Below are 27866 nucleotides of genomic sequence, written 5' to 3' on the forward strand. Positions count from 1 at the left end.
CCTCAGTGTGCTTCCTTCAGTTGATAGTTGGCGTTCGTGTTGTCCGCTTCTCCCCTCTTGTGTCCGTGTCTGCACGCCTTACCCCTTCTTTGCATTATGAATCGACATCAAAATTTTGTGCGAGGACTCCCACGCGCTCAGTTCTTCGACGACATTTTTCACGAGCGCTCGGCACCGACAATCTCTGTTCCCTGGCCCTCGCAGGTGGACGAGGTGCTGAAGGAGGCGCCCATCGACCGGGACGGCAACATCGACATCAACTCGTACGTGAAGATCATCTGCGGCGGCACGGACGACGAGGAATGAGTCGTCGTACGTTGGGCGCCGTCCCGCCGCCGCTGGTGCTCGGACGCTGCGGCCCGAAGCTCCGGCTGAGGCCGCGTCTCTGCAAGAGCCGAGGAGGCCGCGTGCTCTGCGCTCGCAGCGATGCTCGCTTCGTTTTCAATACACGCGGCCGCACCTGATGCGTTCCGCTTGCCATCCGGCCTGTCTATGTGTCAGTCATTCGCGTCACTGGAAGAACACGCTGTGGTGGTCGTGTGTTGCCGTGAACGAACTGCGTTTCTCGCTTGCGGGAATTTTTTTTAAAGGTGAAATTATGGGTGCGTAGTAGTTGCGGTAGAGTGGTTAAAATCAGAAAATATAGCGATTACTATATAGCATATTCAAAGATATTGTTAGCGCGAATTCAAGATACACCGACGACAAGGAAGGCGACAACCCTCAGCGGCACTTATAACTGACGCTTCTTCAAGAAACACGAAACATATACATTTGAGTTCATCTTCGCTTGTTACCGAAGGAAGAAGCCAAAACCACCATGATGGTTTCGCAATCAAAGAGGAAGGAACTATTTGGACGCTTTTTTTCGTACTTTTTTTTCGTTCAAGAATAAGGAATGAATGAAGATATTTATGGCCCGTGTTTTTTGAAGAACCATCAGAAGTAGCGCTCGTGGTTGCCACCTTGTCATCTGTGTGACATGAATTTGTGCTTACAAAAGGTAAGTGCAAGCAGTGTGATCGACATCGAGCGCCACTGCCGACCATAAGAAGGAATAAACTAGGAGGGAGTCTCACGTGACAATCTTGAAGCCTGTATGGTGAGTTCCAATTCTGGCCAGCATCGGAGACAGTCTCCGTAGATAGCTAGAAAGAGCTTCGTGGCTAAATAATGGAACGCGTTTCGAGCCGTCTGGAAGAAGCTTCTGCGACGTGACGCCACCTCGCGGCGACAAAGAAATGTTGAGAAAAGTATACATTATTTTTATATTTCAAGTCCTCGAGCCTGCGAACCTATAAAAACCTCGACGTAACCTACATTAAGAGCATAGGAAAGCGTGCCTACGTTTCCTTGTGCGCAGACGACCTTTACGTCGAGTTTCAAAGCGTCCTGCTCAGCGGTCATTTTGTTTGGACAGGAAAATAGCCTGACTCGCTTTTGACTTCGATGCTGTCTTCGCGAAGATGTCTACTTTGACATCTTCGTGTGAACCGGAACGACACGTAAGATGGCCGCTGTCCGCCTAGCCGTCTACTTTGCCGTCTACGGCGAGTACTGCAACACAGCCTTAGCCATAAAAAATATAGGGGAAAGTAGGCCCTGGTCACGTGATACGCAAGCGGCAGATTCTAGTCGGCTCGCTTTGGTTGCGTCTGCTGCGGGGGTTTCGCAATAGGTGCATATATATGGCAGGCGTGACAAACGCCCGCTTTGTGAACGTCCAAGCAGTTTAAGCATGTAAGCAGTCGAGTCTGTGTTATGTCCAGTCGGGTAACGCACCGAACCACCACACATTAAGTAGACACGACTCGTCGCTCAGAGGGCCTGTCACCACGCCACAAAACAAATTTTGCTTATGCGCTGGAAGTTGTTACGTCTAAGGAGTGCTCTACCGCGAGCATTCTTCAAACTGATTCATTATTGCCGAGTCGGAAATACTTGAAGTGCCGTAAACATATTATTTTAGGAGGCGAGTGTCAGCGCCAACATGCGCTCTCTCCACTTGTCCCGTCTAGCCTTCGCAATCGAAATTCCTTCCCTGCTGCTAGTGGGATGCCCCGCCTCTGCCGACTGGGCGCTTCCTCGCAAAAGTACACCAAGCCACAAGTCAGGTAAGCGGGAGGTTCATCTTTGCACCTTCTGCACTCAATTCCACCACGTTAATGCGTTCTCCCATACCGGAGCCAAAGGAGCGCGTGACGCATGCGTCACGGCACCCGCCTTCAAAGTCTTTGCTTCTTCTCTCGACTTTTCCTCTGTTGCTGTCGCTGTCTTGCACACCGTGTCTGGGGGTGGTAGAGAACGGAGAGGCGTATGTGAGCCCTTTGAGAACTTCGGGGGCGTCTCCGCAATGCCCTCTGGAGTAGGGTGCCTGAACGGCGCTGACATGGAAGCACCCTACTCTGGAGCTCTGTAATCGTTGTCACGCTATCCTCTGGAACTACAACGCCTACATTTGTACTCACGTACAACAGCCCAGAGGAGACATAGTATGGTAGAAAGAGAAGACAGAGAATGCGTAAAACTAGCGCCCTGACGAAACGGGTGAATAATAGCCACTCTTCCCTTGCGGCAGCTTGCATACATGGAACAATCGCGAGAGAAGGGAAAGCCGCCGTCAGCAAGCATGCTTCATTTGGGGTGGCTTCACAGCTAAAACCCCAGAATTAAAGAAAAGAAACGCTACTAACTAGATATGGCAATTGTTGTGGACAAACTACAAAAAATAATTCAAGGTATGATACCGCATGTTTCTGCTATTTCTGAAAAATAAACACCTTTCAATTTTGTACATGCGGACAACTGACGCAACGCGTGCAGACGCAAAGCCGCACTAAAGCACCGCAGCGTCAAGACGACAACACGTAAGCGGCTGTCCAGCAAATCAACACATCATCCAGGATGCGATGCGGCCGTGTGAGGGACTGACAATGCTGGGGCAAATGCAGCGCAGTAACTGTCTCTCCGGGGAGGAGAGGGGCGACCTCAGAGGTGGTTGGCTGGCCGAGACCTGCGGAATCACGTGACCCTCCTTCAATTTTTTTTCTTTCACTGATCCATGACAATAACCGTACGCTGCCGGGGACCTGAGGCGCGCACAACTCGAGGCGAGTTTTCGAGTCGATCTGTTCACCAAGGCCCATATTCACAAAACATTCTTACGCTAAAAGCGTTCGTGCCAGCCAGTAGTGATGTAGGAAGTATCATTAGCGAAGGCGATCAGCCAATGAAAGACAGCACTTACGAATGAAAAGCTTTGTAAATTCGGTCCCATATCTGTTGCATAGTGCCTCGAGCACCACATTATCCCCACAACAGTTTTGATTACCAGATTCAGTGCGCAGGGTCTCAGTGGTTATGCCGTTCAGTTGCTGAACACGAGGTCGCGAGTTCGGCTATACCGGCCGCGGTGGCCCAGTTTCAATGGAAACGAAAAGAACAAAAAGAAAATCTTGAGTATACGTCGATCAGTGCACGTTAAAAAAAAATGAACAACCAATTTGACCAGTGTTCCTCATGCCCTTAAAAAACATAAATGAATGGTACATCGCACTTTCATTTTACTCTTATGATCTTATTCCGATTGGCGCGATGCGCAACTCTAGATTAGACGGAAAGTCACTTCAGCAGCGGAGGCACGGTATCGCGAAGCTTCATTTTACCCCGCCTTACTGCGTCACAGACGAGTGGCACCGCAAGCCGCGCTTCGCGCTACAGCGGGCGTACTCACTGGTAAATTTAACGAATAATTTGACATCAATTATTTCAGTCTACATGACAATTTTGAAATGTAGAAACACTAAACTAGATTTCTATGATGATTCTTTTCAGCTTTCTAATATAAAAATGTGCCGTGAAGTTTGTAATCACGAAGTTATTTATTTTAAATATTTTATCTAGTGAATGAATCAGTTTGGTTTTTCTTGTAAATGATATCCGCACGGGCACATAATCTATCTGTAAGAAATGTTGAAGGCTTTAAAAAAACGACCAACCCTTCCCGTACCGGAAAATGGGGTAAGCGAAGCTGGTCCTGCGTGCACCTGACCTTCGTCACGGTTAAGTAGCCCACGGGTAACGATGTGGGATTGCTTCGGCCTCCCGCTCCATCAGCTCGGGATCTTCTTTTCGTTGCAGTCGGATTGCCTGGGCTCGGGCGGCTCTAACAGCTGGATGGGCTGTGTTGCGTACTCCAGGGTAGCGTACCGTATTGCTGCCGAGAAGTAGCGGCGCCTGCCTAACGAAGCTCGACCGACATTACTTATTGGGTAGCGTGGCGTTGTCGGCGGGCTGCAGGCATCCGGTAGATCATGGCGACCAAGCAGGGGCGAGACGATTTGCTAGTGCGAAACTTGCACGGTTTATTCAAAGGTAGTTGAAAGAAAATTAAGAAAAGCATGAAGTATGAAGTCTCAAGTAAGAAGTATAATTCGGAGCCCCTTAAATAGCTCTCTACAAGTGTGGGCGGGATCTCGCTTCCATCGATGACACGTGACAGGCACGGAGAGAGGACCCCTCCGGTGCACGTGGGCTCCGGTTCAGAGAAGGTCGGGTGAATGACCCCTCCGGTGCACGTGGGCTCCGGTTCAGGAGGGGTTGGGTGAATGACCTGTCGCCACGTGGTGTCAGACGCCAACCCTAACAGCTGTTAGAAAGGGCGAGAACTCGCCCTTTCACGGGCGAGTTCTCGCCGCCACTCGTCAAAGGCTGCTTGTTCCTCAAGGGAACGCACAACGCGTGGCTGTCCCATACGTTTTCCGAGACTGAACGGAACGGAAACGAAACTGGCGGCAGCGCATGCGAAACCCTTTCCTGTCCTTTCCCTCCCCGGCGGAAGCGAAACGGCTGTGGCGTGAGCGCGCGCCTATGCAGCTGGAATACTTGCTAATGACTCACTTACCGGCGCCGGCGCAGCTGTCAACTCATGAAACCGCCCTTTCCCGCAGCTGCTCTCCTCTGGGAGCAACTGCTTTTTTTTCGTGACCACGACAACGCCACCGAAACTTGTGAGCCAATACAAGCTTCGCTTGAAAACGGAGCTCGAAGTAAAAGAAAGACATACGCTGTATATTGTAATGGCCTCAGACTAATGTTTCAGTACGGGAACAGCAGCAAACAGCAGATAACAATCCTGCAGTATTTTCTGGCCATTCAGTGCTACGCAACCTTTCCGGGGTTTTGCAAATCACATAATGCATAATACAAAATTGATAGCAAAAAGATAGCAGCGATTCCTTCGTCTGAACTCATCTACTGCGACAGAAACATTCTTGTACAGTGAAGAGCTCTTGCTTGCTTGCGTTTTCCTCGTATGACTGCGCTAACCCGCTACGGGCCGGGGAATTGACAAGATGCCAGCAGTTATAAGAGTGTTGGTTGAGAAAGGGAGGGGGTGTATAAAAAGTTGTAATTATAAATTCTGTGATAGTAGAGGAATAACTTTACCTTCTTTGTGATACGCAACCGCCTACTCTATGGTATAGTTTATGCACGTCGGGGAATTCAAAATACAGGAAATATACTTTCACTCAAATCTCGTAGTTGGCACTGAGTCATTTTGCTCGTGACATGAGTTGTATAAGTTTTGGCCTCAAGATAAACAATTCCTAGACGAAACAACTAATTGAGCCTGAAAATCAAGACGCCTTTAGCACAGCAGCTGCCTCGTTCCTTGCGGCTTAAACATCAATTTACACTCGTAATTATAGCACTTGAAGACCACAGAGCAGAAACACAGCACTGGAGGTGTGTACTTATTTCTCCTAGCATTTCCTGGCACTTCTGCGCTACGTCTTGTTTATTAATAAAGCTAGCACAGACTTAACTCGACAACGTATGCCACGGTGCAATCCCGTACGTGTTGGAAGGAGTGCTCTCGTTCGGTGCGGTCTTTAGGCCACGCGTCTTACTGGATGAGACGGCCCGGCCCCATCACGGTGATTTATAAGTGCATGCATGCCGGCATGACAGCACTCCGGCAGGTACATACGCAGAAACCAAGTGCCTTCCCTACCGCATGACACCCTCGAAAAAAAGCGCCGTCGGAACTGGATGCAATTGAAGGTCGCTGGAACCTAACTCCGGAAGGCTCTCGAATATCTGAATGGTGTCTCCGATAGACTTCCCTTTGGTCTCTGGAATGCACGTGTAGGTGAAGACGACCTGCACAACAGTGACCAACGCGAACGTCCAGAAGAGACCGGAGAGGTTGAATAGGCGGACCAGGTCCTGGAACTCCTTGCTGATAAGGAACTCGCAGAAGAAGCAGAAGGCAGTGCTGACGCCGGTAGGGAGAGCACGGGCTCTGAGTGATAGAATTTCCCCCATAACGACCCAGGGCACTGGGCCGATGCCGAGGCAGAAGGCGGCAATATACGCGAGCGGCACATACCGATAGCGATGATGGAATTCTCCATTGTCCGTGTCCTTGTAGTAGTAGAATTAAGAACCCCAACACTGTAGAAGGATCGACATTTGGGCGAGTTGGTACTGGTTGAACATATTGAAGGGGCAGCGCAAAAAAAACGACGACAGAAGGCAGGAACTCAGCGCTGTCCTGTGTGTTCCTGCCTTCTGTCGTCGTTTTTTTGCGCTGCCCCTTCAATATGTTCAACCCCAACACTGCCAGGCTGGCAGTCACAATTAGACATAAGACTAGCACGAGGCAGCGGCGGCCCGCGCGGTCGACGAGCAGGGATGCTGCGAGCGACAAGATTACTTGCCCCACTCCTAGCATAAACGTGCAGTCGGCGGCCAAGATCTCAGCTGGACGACTCGATTATCTTGACCGCGCAGAAGGTGATAACGTTGATGCCGTGCAACTGCTGGAAAAACGTGAGCAGGAGCGCGTAGGCGAGCGGCAGCGAGGAGCTGCGCTGCATAGCAAGTCTCCGACGGCAGCCAGCTGACGCAGCAAGCTTCCCACGATGGCCAGGCACTCGGCCTCGGCGCAGAACTTCGGCCCGTACAGGAACCGCAGAGCGTCGAGCCCCTTGTCACGTCGGCCATGGGCCACCAGCCAGCGGGGGACTCGACGGCGAACGCCAAGGCGACGGCCATAAGCACGGGACGACACATGACACACAGCCGAGCAAGCGTCAGCCAGTCGAGTCACCTACGCCTACGAAGACGGTCAGTGTGCACGCCTAGCGTCATGGCCAACTGGACGCCAGAGCCGAGGAGGCCGCGAATGTGCGGCGGGCTGATCTCGGCCACACGGGAAGGCGACCCGCGAACATCCACGTAAGGCTGGCGATTTCAGGAGCTACCCAATTATTGATTTCGAGAATTAACATGGTAGCCTTCTTGTGTCACACATAGAGTTGCAAATGGCCATTCAGGTGTTCCTGTGGCGAAACACCAATGAAGAAGCCCCGAATGAGAGGGTATTTTGAGCATTTAAAAAGATGCCTCATTTTCGGAATGAAAGTTCGAATTTCTTCCTGTGATTTCTGAATCAATGGCATCTTATAGAAATTAAGCGGTCAAGGTATTCATGTTCTTCACAGCCAGACCGGACCTGTACAGGTCCGGTCTGGGGTGGGATGCGCAATTTTGTTATGGAGATTTCTAATTCACGTGTGTGACGCTATTCATTGTCCCATGGAAAAAGCAAACGATTACATCCCGACGTTGGGATTTTTGTTTTTGTATAATCTTAGAATGGATAGTTTTTTAAAAACCTAGCCGCCGTTACATAAGCCGAAGTAGGCATAACGGACATGAATGGTCCAAAAAGATATTGAATACACGTACATAACCAGTCCAAATGGCCGCAGTATATACTACGGCAATCACGATTTCAAGCGCGCAGAAGGATGTAGTTAGAAAAAAGCAAGGAGTCCTTTCTCGAAACACACAGCGCACATTATTGACGAACGTGCGTACGACGCAGCCGAAGTCACAAAAGCGTACTAAGAAAAGTTGAAAGTCCTGACCCCGACACAAATAGAACAAAACAATTACACGCCACGATATGCACGCAGAGTATTTGGTTGATTATGATATTAATGTACGATGGAAAGTAACAACCGGCATAATTGAGAAACCAAGCCAAGTACGTACATTACTACATCTACAGACACCACTTTCTTTTTCACGCAAACCTATTAATAGCTGCGAAGCAGATAGAAAGTGTAGTTCACATAATTCGAGACAGTAAATATGGAGACGCCTTTAAAGCAAGACAATTTAATTTGATAACTGCATATTATCGTGCAAAATAAATGTGCAGTTGGACATGCTCACGCGCTGCGTGAATGTGATGTGACCTTCGGCAGTCGTGATCAACACGGCCCGACTTGTATTAACGCAGAGAATTGAGAGTGGCCAGAATACACCCACCACTTGCATGATCCTTTCTCCCTGTAGGTGCCGATCGCAATCGTGTTCTCGTATATATTTACTGAGCCATAAACGAAAGCTCGAGGTTTCTGAATCAGAGGTTATCGAATCGAATAGGATTCTCAAGTCAAGGTTATTGTGCTAGTATGAAAAAAATTCAGAGGTTTGTTCACCAATTTAAATAGCTATCACCTGTTTTTAATTGCCTTGTTGCTTTTCCTCACTGTTCTGGAATAAATTATATGCAATGTTTCTGCTCTGATCGTCCAATAGATTTTAATATATGCGCGCGGCTTCGTTGTAGAAAAAGCGAGAAGAACGACGACTGCGAGGACGCCGGGAGTTCGACGATAGGTTATGGGCACCGGGTACAAGCATTCCGTCGAAATTATTGGCACAAGACATGCGTGCATGTTTATATAAATGGCAGATGCTTTGCGAGGTTTCATTAACGTGGTGGAATTAAGTGCAGAATGTGCAAAGATAAACCTCGCGCTTACCTGATTTGCGACTATGTGTACTTTTGCGAGAAAGCGCCCAGTTGGCAGAGGTGGGCTATCCCACTAGCAGCAGCGGCGAGGAAGATCTGTTAGGAAAAGTAAAAAAAAAAAAATCAACACGTCACGAAAGGGGAAGGACGAGACCCCGCAGGATCTCGCGGAGACTGAGTGGACAGCGTAGACTACAATTCTGCAATATGCCCTGCAATATCTGGCTATTTGTGGCGAATCTCCGGAAGTCAAAATAAGGCCATATTATTTAAAAGTAACGACCACACATACTATACCGCATGCGGCTTACCGTCAAATGGCGATTGTGAATAAAAACAGTGCGCATGCATTTTGCTGCTCAACGCGGTAAAATTCATACAGTAATTCTGCTGGTTGGTCCCCATAGTAGAACGCGCCCACCGCAAAAAAAGCCTTGCTAACTCCCCCCCCCCCCCCCCGCTCTTTCGGGGCAGGAAACATTTTTATTCAAGTGCGAAGCTTTCTTCGTGAGAAACCAATATAGGACTTCTTTATGGTTACTCTTACGTACACGACAACGCTTATATATATATATATATATATATATATATATATATATATATATATATATATATATCTTGTCCCCTTTCTCTCGAGCAGCCGAGAGCAACGAAACAAATACTTATATCGCATTAAAAAGGCTCTGGAGAGTTCGTTCGAGCTACCTTTTTTTTATTATCTTCTGCAAGAAAGTTGGTGTATTACATTCCGAAGTTAGGTGAACAATACCTCTGGAATAGATTTTTGTCCGCAGCTTCTTTTCGTTTCACCAAGTACAATTGCTGTCGCTCAAAACACACTTCGCTAAACTATGGGGGTATAATACAGCAAACAGCGCAAAAAGAGGACTAAGGATAGAGAAATGAACGACACGAGCGCTCTCCTGGGGGGCGTTAGGCCCATTGTTGCTTTGTTTTGCCGTATTATGTCGTCATACGAACAAGCCCGGGTAACAACCACATTGTAATAAATTGTAGGGTTTCGCGACCCAGAGCAACACGCCGCCTGTGGGGGCTCCATAATGGTTCGGACGACCTGTCGTCCTTTAATACATACCGTGCTAGCATTTCTGCAGTCCGCCATCACTGAAACGCGATCTCCGGTGACTGAACCCACGACCTGGTGCTCAGCAGCAGGACGTCACAGAGGTTGAGACGCCTTTCGCCTTCAGAATAGTCTGCTATGCGGGCAAGTCATGCGGCTGCCTACAGCTTGAGAAACGCAGCTTTGAGTGCAATAACGAGCTCACGAGCACCCAATTCCGAAATGTTTTAACGTGAAAAAGGCTAACAGCGCCGATCCCTTCAATGGTGCTTCTCTGCGTCCGCGCAGCTAACCTCCGTTTTACGAAGACGCACCAAGCGAGATAAGCGCCACGCCGTTCGGGCCACACACGGGATCTTGAATGACGCGAGCGAAAAAGCGCTAGTCGAGGGATGAGATACAGGCGCGGTGAAAGGCACGCCTCGCGACTTCGGCATCGAATGGAGACGACGGAGAGGGGAACGCAAGACGTGTCACGAGAGAGAAGAGCCCAACACCGGTGAAGTGCGCATCTCCAAGTCATTTCGCCCTGACGGCGACCGACACCGTCCGCTGTGAGCGTGATCATGCCCCGACGGTGATAAGGGGAGCGCGATATCTTTTTTTTCCAGCAATTGACCACGAGCCGCTGCGCGATCCCCGACGAGGAAAAAAAACATGAAAAAGCTCGAGGCCCGTCCGGCTCTAATCAGAGCTGCGGTGAGCTTCCCTGCGGAAGCGATGCGGAAGAAGCGTCGTCCCTGCTCGAGCTTGGCTCCGAGCGAAGACGGCGGCGTCACGCCGGGTTTGCCCGACTGTGCCGACGGCTCGATGCACCAGTGCTCCAGTACCGCCACTCTGTCCGGGGGCACCGGGCAGCGGCTGGCGACGGTCAAGCCTACTCACAGCGACGAGTCACTGGCCGAGCTGTTCGCCCTCATTGAGAGCAACCCCTGCCTCTGGAAGAACGACTCGAGGAGCTTCAAAAACCTGCGACTCAAGCGTCGCCTTTGGGAGCGCTTCGCCGTTCACCTCCAGAAGCATTTCCCCATGCTGGGACCGTTCACTGGTGGTGAGTTCAACCTTCTCTTAGTGCGATACTCATGCCCCTCCCTATGTCGGATAATCTATACGCATATAAGTGAGCTCGACCACTGGCTTGGTATTGCCAGCGCCTGTTGGCACCACGAGCGTCTGAGAAGCACGCGAACTTGCCTTTCTGCCTCCTTGCGTCGTCTCTACTTCCCGTCTTCCCGCGATGCGTCATTCAGTGTTCGTCTTAATTGTGTTAGGCAATTTTTTTCGCACTCGCACTATTACGCCGTCCATTAATGGGCCTACAAGTGGACTCCCGCCAGTATGCGTTAAATCTTAGTGTATCCCCTAAGAACATGTAGCGACAAGATTTCGACGGGGCTTCTACAATGAGCATCCTTTTTCTTTTTTCGAGCGGTCGCGCAACTCGTGGCAGCCTGCTAAACGCGTGAACAAGGGCTTGCCTATAGCACTCGCATCTTCACGGGACACACGCCTATAGGTGACGTCTGCATGTATCTCTCCGCTGCACGTGTTTAAGTCAGAACGCGGTTCGTTAGCGGTGCATTGCCTCCAATTCTTGCGTGTTTTCCGCACACGAAATATGCAATGTCGCGTACATTTTGCCTAAACGGAACAAAAGCAAAACGGGATGCTGGGCGAAATGTTTATTGGCTCCTGTTCTGCTTGAGCTGGGCTAGGAGACTAAATTAGTCTCTACATATTTGAAATTAATCTCCAAGTGTTCTATGCGCTCCTTCCATTGCAGACAACCTACGATATGTGTACAGCATCAAGAGACGGCAGTACTACGATGAGTTGAAGGACAAGACTGGGCGGACAAAAAACGGAGAGCTCGAATACACCGGCCGGTGGAAGTTTTTCGACTGCCTCAGCTTCTTGCGGGTTCACTCGGAGCCCTTCCGGGCTGCTGTCATTAGTCCACTACTTCACTTCGAGAAAGAGCTGTTGGTAAGTGGCGCCTGCTCTTGATGTTACCGGTTACCTAAGCCCTCACGGCAGTCCAAGATCACAGTAGTAGTAAGGCAACGTATGACGCGCATACTCTATCGGTACGCCAGCGAGTGTTCCTGGGCGCAGCGAGCAGAGCCGAAATCCGTCACGTAATCTCGAGTCAGACCGGAAAGCGACGAACATGCGAGATGTTAATCGCTCGAGTCGTTCGCGCTCGTCATGGTTCTCCATCGAAGGTTTACACGTTGTGCATCTTTTGTGTATCAGCGTGCTTCTTTATCGTAACTGTTTGGCGTATATAAAGTTCTCCCATTACATTCCCTCTTATCACTTTTTGTTTCCTTTGCATTGTGTGACGTCCGCGAAATTAGTATCTTTGCGCTTTGCAACAACGTATTTTTTGCAGATCGAGCTGGAGGAAGATAGTGACAATGTGCTGTTGGACGACGGTGACGGGGTCATAATGGAACCGGACGAGCCTAGCATCTTGCCCGACAGCGTCTCGGCGCCTCCTGCACATCCGGGGGTTGCCAACGATGAGCTCGCCACTGACGACTGCGCCGAATACACCAACCGCCTTGAGTCTCCTTCGGCTCCACAGCCCGCAAAGAAGGTCCGGCTTTCCCCAGACAGCGTTGATGTAACGCCACTTCTCCCTTTAGCCACGTGCAGCAGCGGCAGCAGCAGCACCGGGCCGCATGTCGAGAGTGTGCAGTCGCTCAGTGCCGGCGGCTACTACGACGAATGCGACCAATTCGGCAATATAATTGCTAATTACATGCGCCGGCTGTCAGATGAGGACCGGCTCGAGTTCCACTGCCACATCATGAGCTGTACTAAGGACTTCTTCAAGTGCTTCACGCGTTTCAGCGAAAGACGGCGCCCTTAACTGATGTGGACATTGCGTGGCTTCAAACGGTCGTTCTTGCCGAGTCAGCTGCTCTGCATAATTAAAAAGTTGCACCATGCATTCACCCCTGTCGTCACTTTCCGCAGTTATGGGTGTGAATCACTCCGCAGCGTCTTCGCTCTCGTCAGTAAAGATACCTACATTGTAATGGTAACTAGTCTAAGAATATATAACCAAAAAATTATGCAGATCCCACGCACTGTGGGAAACGATGTAAACGAAGGTTTCTGTGCTGATTGCTCTGATTGACGATGATTAGCGGTGATGTTGACGGCGAACATTTAGTCTTCAACGTTTAGTCCAACACGAGAGCGGTGAGTTGACGTTAAGCATTACCTTGTGTGTACCACTGCCGTTTTCCTGCGTAGTACACAGAACACACAGGGGAGGTGTTTGCTTGAGCCGTTGTTGTGCGCCATATTTCATAACCTCTGAGAGGACTGAGCGTTGTGATTGCCTGAAATGGCACATCGCATCGTGGCAGAAGTATTAAACGTGAATTACATAATGGGGCTGTGCGCGCCGAAACCACAGTCGGGTTATGAGGCACGCCGTAGTGGTGGACTCCGGATTAAAATTTTGACGCCGTTGTGTTCATTAACGTGTCCCTAAATCAAACTGCATGAGTGTTTTTTTTTATTTCGCCCCCGTCAAAATGCGGCTGCCTCGGTCAAATCTATGACCTCGAGCAATGCCAGAGCAGCAACAGAAGTGGTGACGTACGACCGCTTCCGCTGTGTCGCCTAGACCCTGCGGTACGCTTTCATGCGGCTCTGCTTCTGTACGCCCTGCGTAAGTTGTCCGCTTGACAAATTTGCATGGTGTTTATTTTCCAGAAATAGCAGAAACGCACCGTACCGTACCTTGAACTTAAGTTTATCCAGCGTTTCCTTTCCTTCTCAAGTCACCTTTTCTCTATCCTCCCCTCCCCCCCCCCTTGTATTTGTATGGGAACTGCGAGCGAAGAGTGGCAATCCTGCTTATTCACTCGTTTCCCCACTGCATCGGTTCTACCTATTCCCTGACCCCTCTCCCCCATTCTCTTCCGTCCTATCTAGCTTCCCTCTGGACTTGCACTTTGGTGGAAAGGTAAGCGCTTGCGGGGGGTCACGGATAATTACAGCTGTCGAGAGGCTAATGTGGCGACGACCCGGGAGCTCCAGAGGACATTGTGCACATTCGACGCGGTGCGGTCCAAACTAGTTCCTCGCCTCTCTTTTCTTCTCTGCCACGCTCTTTCCAGGTATATACACGCTCTGAACCCCCCCCCCCCCCCCCCCGGCGCGGTGTGGCGGACAGCAGCAGCAGTGGGAAAGTCGAAGGAAATGGCAAAGAAAGCTTCGCTTTAAAATATCAACACTAACAGACTGCCTATTGGCGCCCATCATTCGTGTGTTTTATTTAGCTTATGTGCTGATTGCATGCCATAACCAGGGTGCGGAAACTCCCTATGCCCACTTTGGGACACTCGGTCCCTTGCCGATACGCGGCAGCAGCGATGTTTCCACCACTGGCGGTTACCGGATATCCGACTGGAAATTATTCACGAACAAAACAATGCCTCCATGACGTCACTGATGAGGTCAGAAGATAGAGGGAGAGGATGCGCCGCCGAGAGGAGCCCTCCTTTCCCACTTCGCATGCAAGCGGGCTGTGTTCGTGCTCTCTTGCACGTCCGCTGGCCGCGCGGCGACATTGGCCAAATCGCGGAGCAGATTCGTGGCAGAATCGCGTGGCTACGAAGCGCTTATTTTCTGCCGCGTTTGCTTGCAAGCTTCTATTCATTGTTTAAAGCACTGGGACAGCGCTCGTACAGACCAGTACCAATCAATTATAATGAAAATATATTTATATTGCAAATCGTCGTTAACTACCAATATTCGCAGGTAATAATTATATTTCGTGAAAGCAGTCGCTATGAAATTCCTAACTTGTGGTTAAGTTTAGGGCTACAGTATAAAGAAAATAACTTCATGGCACCTCCAATCGTTAATTTGGTTCATGTGCTGTGAAGGGTACAAACTAAAGGTGGCCGATTTCTCAGACAGCCAAAACTCAACACAAGTAAAAGTTGAACGTTCTTGTTTTTATTCGCACATTCCGTACTAGGAAAAGACTGGCCTCCACGCAGTGGAAAAGTGTCAATCTGCAGAAGCAACTTTAATTCACAACTGAAATTTGTACATAATGAGCGAACATAGATTCCAGAAGATCCAAACCAATGCGAAAATTAACCATCACGGACTGGTCACGCGGAACTTGACTATCACGTATTTTATGACGACGATACATTTTGTGGCTTGCAGAAAGAAGGTGGAGTACAATACATGCATTTCATTGACAGTATGAGAAGTCGGGACCCACAGAATTTAAAGCTGTCTACATGCATCTGCATGAACAGGAAGTAGCCTATAATTGCTCTAATTATTTAAACTACATGCCAAATGAGGGTACAGATTTTTAAAGCGCATTTAACTGCCTGTCGTCATACTTTGCGTCGTATTCATATATACAGAAAAGCACAGTGATTATTAGGACACTATTTTTACACAACAGCAACGCAAGGAACCATGCAACCATGCATTAGAAAACTAAATAGCACTCTTCATCGAAAGGGGATTAAATAGTCTGTACTTGTATTACTGGTATCATTAAATACATTTTGCCGGCAAAACCAATAACATTGCGCCTCGTCTAAATACAGATGCTCAAAAACTTGCACAGGTGCACCGAAGCTGAGCCATGTGCAAAGTAACAGAGCAATAAAAACGAACCCGCACTCAAGCCCTTCAGTACAAGTATTTCACCGACAGCAGATGGGCTGCCGTCATGACGAATGGGTCGAGCGACGCTGCTCCTACGTCAGTCCACTCAGGCTCGCATAGAACTGATTTACTCATGCAATATGAATACTTGCTCAGAAAACAAAGTGAAATACTTGTGCTTACCAGCTGTCATTAGGAAACCTGAAAAACTTGGCAAAACTGGAATTCCCGGTGTTATAACAACACCGAGCCGCGCAACACACGTGATGCCCCGATTTAGCCATCTTTGTCTAATGCTTGGTTGACCTGGTTTCCTGCGTCTTTGGTTCCTTGTACGCCTGATCAAGCTTCTCTGTCTTATCTTTCCCATCTTTACACTTGGGACGACAGCCGAAGCAGATGACCAAGCGCAATCCGAATTGTGATATCGCTGAGCGAGTGGCAAGGGTGAGCGGAGGTAAGCTCGACGGACGCACGAAGACAACCACTTCCCGCGCTTCGCCCGATTTAAAATTCAGAAAAAGAGAAATAAAAAATAAGGATGTCCGGCAGCCACTTGGAGCGGGCACGTTCCTTGAAACCGAAACTAGCACTCGCCTTCCGGGGTTGCCATTACTTTGATGTACCCAGTTGCCCAAATTGGTACCACATTAAACAATTGACCTATGCCAGAATGTTATTAGCGCTTCAATAGTCATTCCTTGCGTGCTATCGCCTTCCACAATTCTGGCGCATTCCACCGATTTCTCTCTTGTTTGGAACTCTTATATTGCACATCACTATACCTCCCCAAGACCTGTCTCTTTCTGGTTGTCGTCAATACGTGAAAGAAACCGTCCGCAGATTCGCGAACTTTTTACAGTAACCATCATATCTCTACTATACCCGCATGTCAGCGTTCCTCCGCGCAATCGCCATTTTTGTGCGTGTTGACATCTGCCGCCTACCGGATGGCGTTTAGACTCCTAACCGCTAGTAATTCTCTGAACAGAACGAACAGTACAAAAGCCAGGCTGGAAGCATGAAAACCATTTGCTATCATTCGCAACCAGCACATCATTGGGAAGTCCATGCATGTGTTTGCTCTTTCTCCGTTCTCTGAGCTGCGCTGTGCAGCTTCATTCCTCGGGCCGCGAGCGTGACGCGGCACCAAAACGCGGCTTAAACGCGGGCGCCCCGGCCAATGGCTGCTCGCGGCGCTGTTCCGTGCCAGTGAGCCACGCACGGGCTGCTGAATGAATCGGCGATTCTTGCCGTCGTACGAGCCTAGCTTTCTCAATGATTCTGGGTGGCGGAAGGCTGCCAGAAGCCGCATTCAATATTCCCATAACACTTCTATTGTCTAGCGCGTGCACTGCAGAAACAATCCCGGCAGCGAAGCCACTTTCAACTCCTTTTCTATCGTTTATTCGTCGGCAAAGTCTGCGCAAGCCCCTTCATCGTTTTTGATCGTGGAAACGCATCTGCATAAACCAGTTCCTAAATCGCCCAAGTGCAGTACATGTTTCAGCGTTCAGAGCCCTCCAATTGCATGTAGTCTTGTACTCCTTCTGCCATCGTCTGTGATGCTCTCATTATTCTGTATCTCGACAGTACATTCGCCTATACGTAGTACGTCCGTACGGGCAATTATGTATCAGTGGCGTGCTTGTCCGTCCCAAAAATTTACCTGCTAGAATTTCAGCACCCGTGCATTTATATGTTTCGATTGATCGGCCAACTACGAGAAAAAATCAATATATGTTCAATATCTGTCCTAATTTCTCTGAGCTCCCCGTCCTGCTAGGCGTACTTTATGATTACAAGTTTAAAATGAAATGGCGTCAATGGTATTTCGTGGCTAAGACTAATGGCTGGTGGTGGGGCTCACGTGCGTGCTTAGTATCACCGACGAATTCTGTTGCATTTAAATCCGTCTTTTTAAAAGTGCTTGTCTTTAGCTCCAGAGATGTAGGGTACCGACTGTCATGCTCGTATTCAATGGTTACATTAGCTGCCCACCGCCGCCCAGAAATATACGAGCACGTGACTTCAGTTTTCTTTCATTCTTTAGGAGGAAGGGGTTCTGACGTGAACCGGTTTTCAGTCCGGTCAGCGTAGAGGGTCGTTCACTAAAACCGCATGTAACGAAATCGTGTTATCGCTTTTATATCTTTGCAGTGGTACTACACACGCGCCCCATACTTTGATAATGCTGTGTAGAGGAAAGGAGCCATTACTGGATCATGCATGTGTCGTGTGCGCAGATGCAGCTGTTATTCCTCCATGCATGACGCAATCAGAGCTAAATTTAGCCTCTCGCTCGGTGGTCAGAGAGACATAGCTCGGCACTAGGTTTGTCGATCCAAGCGCGAGTGCCCGCGTTTCAGAGAGCTCATTCGGCCACAGTAGGTATAGTGCATCAAAATCAAACCTGTGCTTACCGGGAGTTATAAGGCTTACACATCTGCATTTTTTTTAGAAATATTACGCTTGCTCAGCTATGGCGCCCCGCCGTTCCACACGTATACTAGGTCCAGAATTAGCATGAAGAGTCTCAGGTAGGAAGACAGAGGGATCTCAATCCGCTACCACCGTCTATGTAGCTGTGCTTGTGGTGTAGTGGTTATCACATCCGCCTAACACGCGGAAGGTCCGACCGTCTATGATTACGACGGGCGTACTATCTGATCAGGGAGCGAGTGCGATTGCTAGATTCGAACGTAGAACCCCCATCTGTATCATAATGTAAGCATGAAAAATTTGTAATACGTGAACAAATGTCGCCTGTGTTTTCGTGCTCTGGTACCAAAACAGCCTCAGCAACACGCACAAGATGTTTCACGTTCTCCACTGCAGCTGCATCCCCGATACCGCCACCCCCCACCCCACCCCCCGTCTACCCAATTTTTTCATTGCGAAAGCACTACTATCCTATCAACCTGGATTTTGCCTCTGGCTGTGTGAAGCCTCTTCAGCAGCGCGTTTCTTCACGCGCGTTTCGCGTGCACAGCCTCTTCTTCTTTTAACGCATACGCCCTCGTGCGTATACGTGTGAAACACGCATGTAAAATGAATCGGGATTGTCCTCGGAAATCTCAAGAGCTTCGTCGCGCCAAGCGCAGTGAACAACAACGAGCTCGGCGACAGGGGCAGCGGGAGTCGACCGACGAAGAAGATGCGGCCAAGCGATTGCGACTGCAGCAACAAGAAGACAAGCCATGGCGTTGAAACGTGCCATAAAAAAATAATTGCATGTTAAAATTGTTCTTTTTTATTTCTTATGTTCCCATACTTCTTACTGTAAAACTTAGATATTTGATCATGCGTATCTGTAACAGTAGAGATTTCAATTAAAATTTACAAGATGCTTATTTCATTTCACCTCATCTTCCTAAAAAAATTGCTAATAACAATTTTATCACCACCCGATCCCCCCAGAGTGCGTTTAATTTATTTTCATTTATTCATTTATCATACCTTCAAGACCGCAAATGTATTATAGAGGGAGTGAGGTAAACAAATAAGACGTTACAAAGCAGTAAACAATAAAGGAAGGCAGCAAGTGACGTAGCGATAGTCATGTGAAGCCCGAAGTGAAGGTGTTGATTATGGCCATGTGAAATTGTGCGTGGTCTTCAATGGAAATTATCGCGCCGGGAAGGTGGTTCCATTCTTGCTGGGCCCTGGGAACAAAAGACTCACGACAAACTCTAGTGCGACACTGCAAAACTCCAACTTTGTGGTGAGGATCAATGCGAGGAGATATGTAGGTTGGGGATGAAATAAGATTATCGCGCAGATATGAATTCTGTAAGTATATTTTACGAAACAGAGCTAAGCGAAAGGATCTGCGACGATCAGAAAGCGGTGGAAGTTGCAAGATGTTTTTCATAGAAGTTACGCTTGCCGCGCGGTTATAATTGCTTAAGATGAAGCGCGAGGCATTATTTTGAACGCGTTCGAGAGACTGGGTTAGTCTTTCAGCATGCGAGTCCCAAAGTGATGAAGCATATTCCATTTTACTTCCAATTAACGTCTTGTACAAAGTTAACTTTAGTGATGACGGCGCAGAAATTTCGACGGACATAACCTAAAATGCGATTACTTCTATTGATAACGCTGTCGATGTGCAAAGAACAGGAAGGTGTAGAAGTTAAATGAACACCTAGGTATCTGTAAGATGTAACGGCTTCCATGGTAGTATTGTTAAGGTAATAGGTCGAAAGAGGAAGTTCACGGTGGGTTACATGCATGGTTTTGCACTTAGACGGGTTTAGTTGCATTAAACACAAGTCGCACCACTTACAGACAGCGTTTATGTCATTTTGCAAGATGTTAGTATCAGAAATGCCGAAAGTTTATGAAGAATAACGCAGTCGTCGGCAAGGAGATAAATGTTAGAAGAAATTTCATTGGGTAAGTCGCGAATGTAAATTAGAGAGAGGAGAGGGCCTAGAACTGATCCTTGAGGAAAGCCAGATTCAACAGGGCTAAATGGGGACAAGTGGTTATTAGATGAAACGAACTGTGATCCATTAAGAAGAAAGTGCTCTATAGCCATGCAAAGAGGTTATGATCAAGATTCAGTTTATTAAGCTTAAAAATGAGTAATTTGTGACATACCTTGTCGAAATCCTTTGCAATGTATCCTAGCCTGCGTATGAGCCTTTATCCAGAATAGGATGAAGATCGTGAGTGAACGATGGCAGTTGTGTTTCACAGGACAAACTTTTGCGAAAACAATGCTGCGCGCGTGTGAAGAAAGAGTTATCGTGTAAGTGCTTGACTAAATGTGAAACAAGATACGTTCGAGTACTTTGCAAGGAATGCTAGCGAGGGAAATGGGGTGGTAGTTATGAGCTGAGCTTTTGTTGCCAGACTTGTGAAGAGGAACCACCTTCCAAATTTTCCAGTCTGTAGGGAGCTGATGGGCGTCCAAATATTGCTGGAATATTTTTGAAAGTATTAAAGTAAACAGCAGTGTTCTTCAAAAACTTTGCGTTAACCAAGTCTGCGCCAGGGCTTGACGACACCTTGAGATTTTTAATTACATTTTCTACAAGTGGCTCGATCGTAATAAAATCCATAGCCTGGTAATTGCAGAGAGAGAGAGAGAGAAAATAATGCAGAGAAAGGCAGGGAGGTTAACCAGAGGTAGTTCCCAACTCTCTATGGTTGGAAGCACAGGATCAGGACATAGAACGAAATTACTGCAGAATAGGGAGTTCGGGATTCGAGAACATTCAGCGTCGGGTATTGTTGATCCACGACAATAAAAAATAACGTACAGAGCGAAGGACAAGGACTGCAACAGACGACATACACAGCGCTGATTGATCGCCTTTCTTGGGCTGGCTACCCTTTGGCCTTAACTTCAGCCATAGCGGAACAGCTTCTGAGGCACACAAAACGAGATGAGCCCGCTCAATCAGGGAACCAGCTGGCTGAAAGACGCAGGTTTGCAGTGCTACCGTATGTGCATGATGTCTCCCATAGGCTAAAGAAAATTGGGCAGCGTGCAGGGATCACGTCGTTTTCTCAGCCCCGGAAACGTTGGCAAGGCTCTGTAAGCGTGTAAACGCGCCTAAATCGCATCAGAGTTGTTGCTCTGTCGGGCATAGAAAACGTTTTGTGGCGTGCACAACGAATGTAGTCTACCAAATTCCCCTGTCTTGCGGCAGTAAATATGTTGGACAGACAGGCAGGTGCTTCAACGATCGACTAAGAGAGCACTGTAACAACGTCCACAGCACTGTACAAGGCCCACTTGGGCATCCATTGCCGGGACTGCGGCTGCATGCCCCTCTTTGAAGATACTGAAGTTTTAGCGAGACACAGCTCACAGCTCACCCGGGAAATTGTGGAAGCTGATTTCATCAGAAAACTTGGTAGTATTTGCGTTAGTGCCCCCTCTATCGCGCTGACCCCTGGTGAAGTCACGTATCTAAACAGATAGAAATCGTAATGTTTCTTTTTTTCAGGTGACCATGCTCTTAGTACATTGACTTGTTGTTAGAACACCCCTTGCGACTGCCTTTCATTTTCAGCGCATGCCCCCTCTTGTATATATACACACGATGTGGCAACGCAATAAAATATTGTTGGAAGTCAGCGCTGTGTATGTCGTCTATCGCAGTCCTTGTCCTTCGCGCTGTACGTTATTTTTGATCATGCATTACCAACTAGCTCAAGCAACCACCCTAGTTCACTACAATCAGTTAAGGTTATTCTCTTTGGAAGGGTTAATAATGCGCCAAAACTTTTTCGGGTCATTTGTAAGTATTTCAGGGAAACTGTGTTCTTGAAATAGACTTTTAGCAAGTTTTTTTAGCTGCTATGTAGCTTTGTTCACGTTCTGGTAAGCATACCACTCAGATACCAAAGTACTTCTTTTTGCGAGGCGGTACAGGCGCTTTTTCCGACTGCAAAGCTACTTTAGGTGGGTATAAAACCAAGATACCGTAGACTTTGATGATATTGTACGCGACGGAATAAACTTATCAGTTGCGTCATTTCACTAAGGAACAAAAACAAGAAACTGCCGAAGAACGACAGAAGCGATTGGAGAACGACTGATCGCACAAGCGTGCCAAGCGCGCTTCCGAAACGGATGAACAGCGACAAGCGGACAAGCCCGACTTGCTGCGGACGTTCCACACCAGCATCGCAAGGCCGAGAAACGTCTTTGGCGACGGCTGAGATGGCGGCCGTTTTCAAGCGGTACTTCATCGACAACCCGTTTGGTCTTGCGTGTTCTGTGTGTGACAGAAGCTTGGTATACGAGGACTTGGACTGCGTCACGGGCCCCATGTACGCGACCTTAGCTTCGGCCTTTCCCGACGTTAAAGAACTATCTTCGTGTAAGGTGCATAGAACGTGTAAGTCTTCGCTCGCCCAAACTAAAGTGTCTTATTTTGTACTCTATGAGCAATAGGTATAAATATCCGCCCAAGTCTACCCACCTCCCTACGCTCAACTGTATAGCGGAGCGCATGATTTCCCCTCGCATACCCTTCATGCAAGTGTGAAGGTTGCTCTACAACACTGGCCAGTGCGGCGTGAAACCACAAAACGGTCTTTGTGCAAGTCTGCAATCCTCCTCCTCCTATGTCCACTGATTCACCCTGTACGCTTTATGCAACCCAGTGTGCATGACTATGCGTATCATGTGTCCTAAACCAAGACAATTCCGAAGAGCCTCCCGCTCTAAAAGAACGAGGGGGTTAACCATGTATGGTGGTTAATATCACACCAAATTTCACACACACCAGAGAATATCACACACCAGTATCGGTCGAACGTACATACGTTATGACAGTGTCCCTGCGTAGCCCAAAGCGATGTCGGCCAAGCTTACTTATCATGCCAACAGCGCGTGTTGCCCTAGATTTAACATGATCAAAGTGATTTTTCCAGGTAAGTTTTGCACCGTATATTACAACTAGATATTTGATAAAGTCAACTTGCAGACTTATTTTCTGACGGTATTGAAGAGAGATACTAACCGGTACGGTTCAAAGAAAAAAACAATCAAGGAACTTTTGTTAACATTAAGCGACATTCGAATATCCGCAAACCAAGCTTCAAGCATTCCTAAGTATGTCTTCACCGTTCTTTGCAATGAGTGAACATCACGCGCAGGCTCAAGTAATGCCATGTCGTCTACATAGGCATATACTTGTATGTTGTTGCGCAATGGAATTGGACTTAATAAAACGTTAAACAAAATAGGAGTAAGGACAGAAGCTTGAGGAACTCCTATTGATTGATTACATTATGACGTTGGGAGCAATAATATTTCCTGTCTTTTAAAAATTCATATATCCAATTTATAATATACCGATGAAAGCTCGTGCTACCTAAAATGTTAAGAAGCACGTCATGTTCGACAGTGTCGTATGTTTTAGCTAAATCAAGGGTCAATAAAGCTTCATATTTCCGCCTGGAGCAAGCTTCATTCGTCTCTCTAAATCGACATGTGCGCACCATATCGAGCATCCGGGTCTAAATACAATCTGACATGGACTCAACAATGTATTATCCGTTAAAAATGTCATGACGCTAATGTGCAATAACTTTTCTATTATTTCATACCATTTGAAGTCAGCGTGATTGGCCTTATCTTCTCTATACGCACTCCCAGGTCTTTAAGCAGGAGGATTATTTTTGCAAGCTTCCGTTCAGGAGGAACTCAAGCGTTCATGAAGGAGTAAACTATATTGGAGAAGTCTTGCGGGGAGAGGTCAAGCAATACTTTCAACATGCCTGATGCGATGCCATCTGGATCCGGAGCTGTGCCAGAGAGCAACTGAACAACGTGTTCAAGCTCTTTCATTGTTACCTCTATAAAATCATTCGCGGACAGAACCCCTACAAAGTTTACCTGCAGCTGAGTTTTAGAGCGCTTTGCTAAACCTTTAGCAATTTTACCTAATGATTATAACAACTATTTTGGTGACTGAACAACTGATTCAACATTTGTGGGCATTTGAATAGCCTTGTGAGAACAAAAGCACCTAAACAATTCTGTTTTATTACCATTTCTCGATAAAACATTGCAGGCTTTTTCATCACAATTATCATTCGCTAATGAAATTAAACTTTCTAACATAGAATCAGCATACCTATTATTGCACCAATTAGTAGGTCACTGGTTGAAAAGTTTCTTCCATGCAGCTTTTCGGCGTCCATAATCGCTTGTGCAATCAATATTCCACCGTGGACAATGAATTTACCCCCTTTTGTTGAAGATACTACAAACTGAGTTTTTTAATGGTACGTTTCAAAACTTCACAAAGGCTCAACGCTTTAATATCCCTTTCCTTACCTGTCATAAGAGACAAAGTAGACTGTAAATTATCTTTAAATTTTGAATAGGCCACCAAAGTATGCGCATGATTATCTAGAGAAATTGGGAGTTGTTAATACTATCAATGGCAACCGGACGGTGGTCACTATACTATAGTGGTGGCATCGACCACAGCCCGAGAGGGGATTGAAACGACTAGGTAGCAAATGTCAAATATAGGATAGATCGGGTGTGCGAAAGCACGAAAGTGCAAACTTTAGCACTTAAACATGGAAAATTGTTAACATTAGTCCACTCCCATAAACGTTTTCGAGATGGATGGATGGATGGAGTAACTTTATAGAAAGGTCCTGCGAGCTACGGGGCGCAAGGTCCCATAGAGCGGGCTACTCCCACGTTGGGACTGGGAGTTGTAACTCCCTGGCCGCATCGTGGGCTCGCTGGACGGCCCAGAGCTGCTCCGCCAGGTCCGTGCTGCGTAATGCGTCTTGTAGCCTGGCGGAGTCTTGATCCTTGTTTGCGTGGGTCCGACCACACGGCCAGAGCAAGTGATGTACGTCTAGTGTTCTATGGCAATTTTCGCAATATGATGTTTTGTATAGGTCAGGCATGTAGTGGTGGAGTCTGTTCTGCGTGGGGTACGTGTTTGTTTGAAGCATTCTGAACGTCAGGGCTTGAGGCCTGGTGAGCTTATTGTGAGGTGTGCTGTATATTCTGCGGTCTAGATAAAAGTGCTTTATGATCTCGTTATATGTGGAGGGAGGGTCCCGATTCTCGCTGGGATGGTCACGACCAGAATAGGGGGCGTCGCGGAAGGTTAGGTCTCGCGCGCTCCTGTGAGCCATCTCATTGAGATTGCGAGGGGCGTCCTCGATCTCTCCGAGGTGTGCCGGGAACCAGCAGATGGTGTGATGCTGCAGCGGTGCGGATCTATTGATTATTTGTAGTGCTTGTCTTGCAACTGCTCCTTTCTGAAAGGCTTTGACGGCCGAGCGTGAATCGCTGCAGACGTGGGTGGTAGTCGGGTCTGTGAGCGCGAGTGCAATGGCAACCTGTTCTGCTATCTCGGACTTGTGGGTCTTGACTGTGAGAGCGTTTCTCACTTGACCTTGCTTATTGATCGTGGTGGCAACGAAGGCTTTCCTGGTTGGGTACTGTGCCGCGTCAACGAAACAGGCTAGAATCTTCTTATCACGTATTTCGCGCAGGATGAACGATCCGCGTGCCAGCCTTCTGGGTTGATGGTGCGCCGGGTTCATGTTCCGCGGCAGTGGGCGAACCATGTAAAAGTTGCGTGTGTCCGTCGGAACGCTTTGATATAGATTCTCGATTACTGTGGTGTCATGACCTAGTTTGGCTAGGATGTCTCTACCCGGTTTGGTTGAGACAATGCGGAAACCCCGTGACACATGACGTGAGTTGAAGTCACCCACAAACAATATGTTCTTTCTGCAATAGGTCACTGCTATATGGAATGAGCGTACGTCTTGCACCCCAGCTGGAAAGTAGGAGTCAATTATAGAGAGCGGGGCGCAACCTGGGGGGGGGGAGGGGGGTACAGTTATTTCTAATATTAAGATAGCACATTCAGAATTCAGTGTGATGTGGAAATTTGTTTTATGCGATAATTTTGAGCGACAGAAAAAAAGCTAATCCATCACCTCGGGAAGGTCTATCTAATCGAAAACACCTGTAGTTGTTTAAACGAAAGTCTTGATCAGCCGACAGGCGAGTTTCTTGTAATAGTGTAACGCCTGGGCATTGTTGGGAGATTAAATATAATAAATCTGTAGCTGCAGAAAGTACTGATCATCAGTTCCACTGGAGTACCTTAGGCACCCTGTGTTGACGGTAGACGATAAGCCGCAGCTGCTTGGTCCAGAATACTTTCTTTCAGAAAGTCAGTCATAGTACGGGATTCTTTCACACACTCTTTGCTTTATAGTTATAAGAATTAGGCAGTTTGTTGTCAGGCAATCTTGTGCGTTTAAGAAGTCGAGTGTCCATATCCACATCTCGACTGCCTAGAGAACCTGAATCAAAATTACATTCATGATCAACCTGCTGTGAAGTCGAAGGGCGTGTTAAATTCACACTGTTAGAGGGGAGATCAGTCTCACACTCAGGTGACTTGCTAACTGAGGCGGCCCGATTCTGGACATTGTTTGTTATTGTCTGAGACATATCAGACAATTGCGCGATTCTGGACATTGTTTGTTATTGTCTGAGACATATCAGACAATTGCGAGGAAGACGAAGTGATTCTTTGATAGAACGCTTCTACGTTTGTCTCCGCTTTTTCGCTTTGTTTTCCTGCATTTCTGGGAGCTGCCGCTCCCTCCTTGCGGCAATGGATGAAGAAATCTCCGAGGACTTTCCTGATGTGCAGCCGTCAGGGCGGGTAGCGTCCAGGAAACGTGGAAGTGCGTCAGGCGATACAGACAGCGAGGCCACTGAGATATGTTCGGACAGCTACGACTCATCGGACGATGACTTCCAGGTCGTGATGAGTAGATCAGCGAAAAGAAGACTACTGCAGGCATCTTCGTCGCCAAGTGCTTCTACCGTGAAGAGTGCACCGCTGCGCTGGCCGCACACTGTGCTCTTCATGCCCGTGGACCCGGCGACCAATTTGCGGCTCCTCAACAGGCAGGTCCTCTCTTGCTTACTTGAGCGAATCGCACCAAATGAGATTAAAGACGTGCGAATAAACTCGCGGAAGAATGTCCTGGCAGTTGATGTTTTACATCGCAGCGCCCTACAACACCTACGTAATATAACTGATATCGACAATGTAAAGGTGCGATCAATGATCCCCACAGGCGGCGATGGTACTGCGGGCGTCATTTATGACGTCGACGTTGCCATTTCTAATGACGACTTGCCAACGCTGATAAAGCCAACGACAGAAGGCAATTTCATTACAAGGATTTCCAGATTGGGAAACACACGCTGTGTGAAGATTTTGTTTGAAGGAGACAGCCTTCCTTCCCACGTCAAAGTAGGACATGTCCGCCATCCAGTACGACCATTCGTACCGAAGCCCCTCCAGTGTTTCAAGTGTTGCAAGATTGGCCACGTGAAGGGTGTCTGTGTGAACAACGTCGTGTGCCCGCGGTGCTCTGAGTCTCATTCAGAAGACGCCTGCAACGCACATGTTCTAAAATGCCCTAACTGCAGTGGTCCTCACAAGGCCTCATCAAAGGATTGCCCGCGGATGCGGACGGAATTCACCATTCTAAAACGGATGGTGCGGGACAATTCAACGCATCGAGAGGCTGCTACCGCTGTTCGGCGACGTCGGCATCGACACCGAAAACGTTCGCGAAATTCCGAAACTGCAGATAGGTACACGCCAGCTACCGTCAGACGGACTGCCGCATCACCGCACTGCGCCACCAAGACAGATACAAGTAAAGCAAACAAAGCGGGGAGGCTCGCCCGTCCTGAAGAATGGCCTGAGCTACCGAGCGCACAACTCCCTGCTAAGT

The 27866-nt window shown here is 48.0% G+C and overlaps 2 protein-coding genes across 2 annotated transcripts in view; both read left to right on the forward strand.

The window, feature by feature from the left end:
- The window catches only part of LOC142565810 (uncharacterized), a 67573-nt gene extending 67090 nt beyond the window's left edge, over nt 1-483 (forward strand). The window contains exon 11 of the mRNA XM_075676347.1: nt 205-483. Within this exon, the coding sequence (XP_075532462.1) occupies nt 205-306 (102 nt within the window). The 3' untranslated portion in view covers nt 307-483. The remainder of the gene's footprint in view (nt 1-204) is intronic.
- Nucleotides 484-10396: 9913 nt separating this feature from the next.
- LOC142565775 (uncharacterized) lies at nt 10397-12879 on the forward strand. Its single transcript, XM_075676299.1, has 3 exons — nt 10397-10971; nt 11704-11906; nt 12316-12879. The coding sequence occupies exons 1-3, from the start codon at nt 10578-10580 to the stop codon at nt 12796-12798; spliced, it is 1080 nt and encodes a 359-aa protein (XP_075532414.1). The 5' UTR covers nt 10397-10577; the 3' UTR covers nt 12799-12879.
- The last annotated feature ends 14987 nt before the right edge of the window (nt 12880-27866 follow it).

This window comes from Dermacentor variabilis, unplaced genomic scaffold (assembly GCF_050947875.1).
Source record: "Dermacentor variabilis isolate Ectoservices unplaced genomic scaffold, ASM5094787v1 scaffold_12, whole genome shotgun sequence".
Classification (NCBI taxonomy): Eukaryota; Metazoa; Arthropoda; class Arachnida; order Ixodida; family Ixodidae; genus Dermacentor; species Dermacentor variabilis.

Excerpts from the sequence above, each read along its gene's own strand:
- LOC142565775 (XM_075676299.1), top strand. The coding sequence starts at position 10,578 with ATGAAAAAGCTCGAGGCCCGTCCGGCTCTAATCAGAGCTGCGGTGAGC. Across the intron at positions 10,972-11,703 it reads GCTGGGACCGTTCACTGGTG|ACAACCTACGATATGTGTAC; the intron begins GTGAGTTCAACC and ends CTTCCATTGCAG. Across the intron at positions 11,907-12,315 it reads ACTTCGAGAAAGAGCTGTTG|ATCGAGCTGGAGGAAGATAG; the intron begins GTAAGTGGCGCC and ends TATTTTTTGCAG.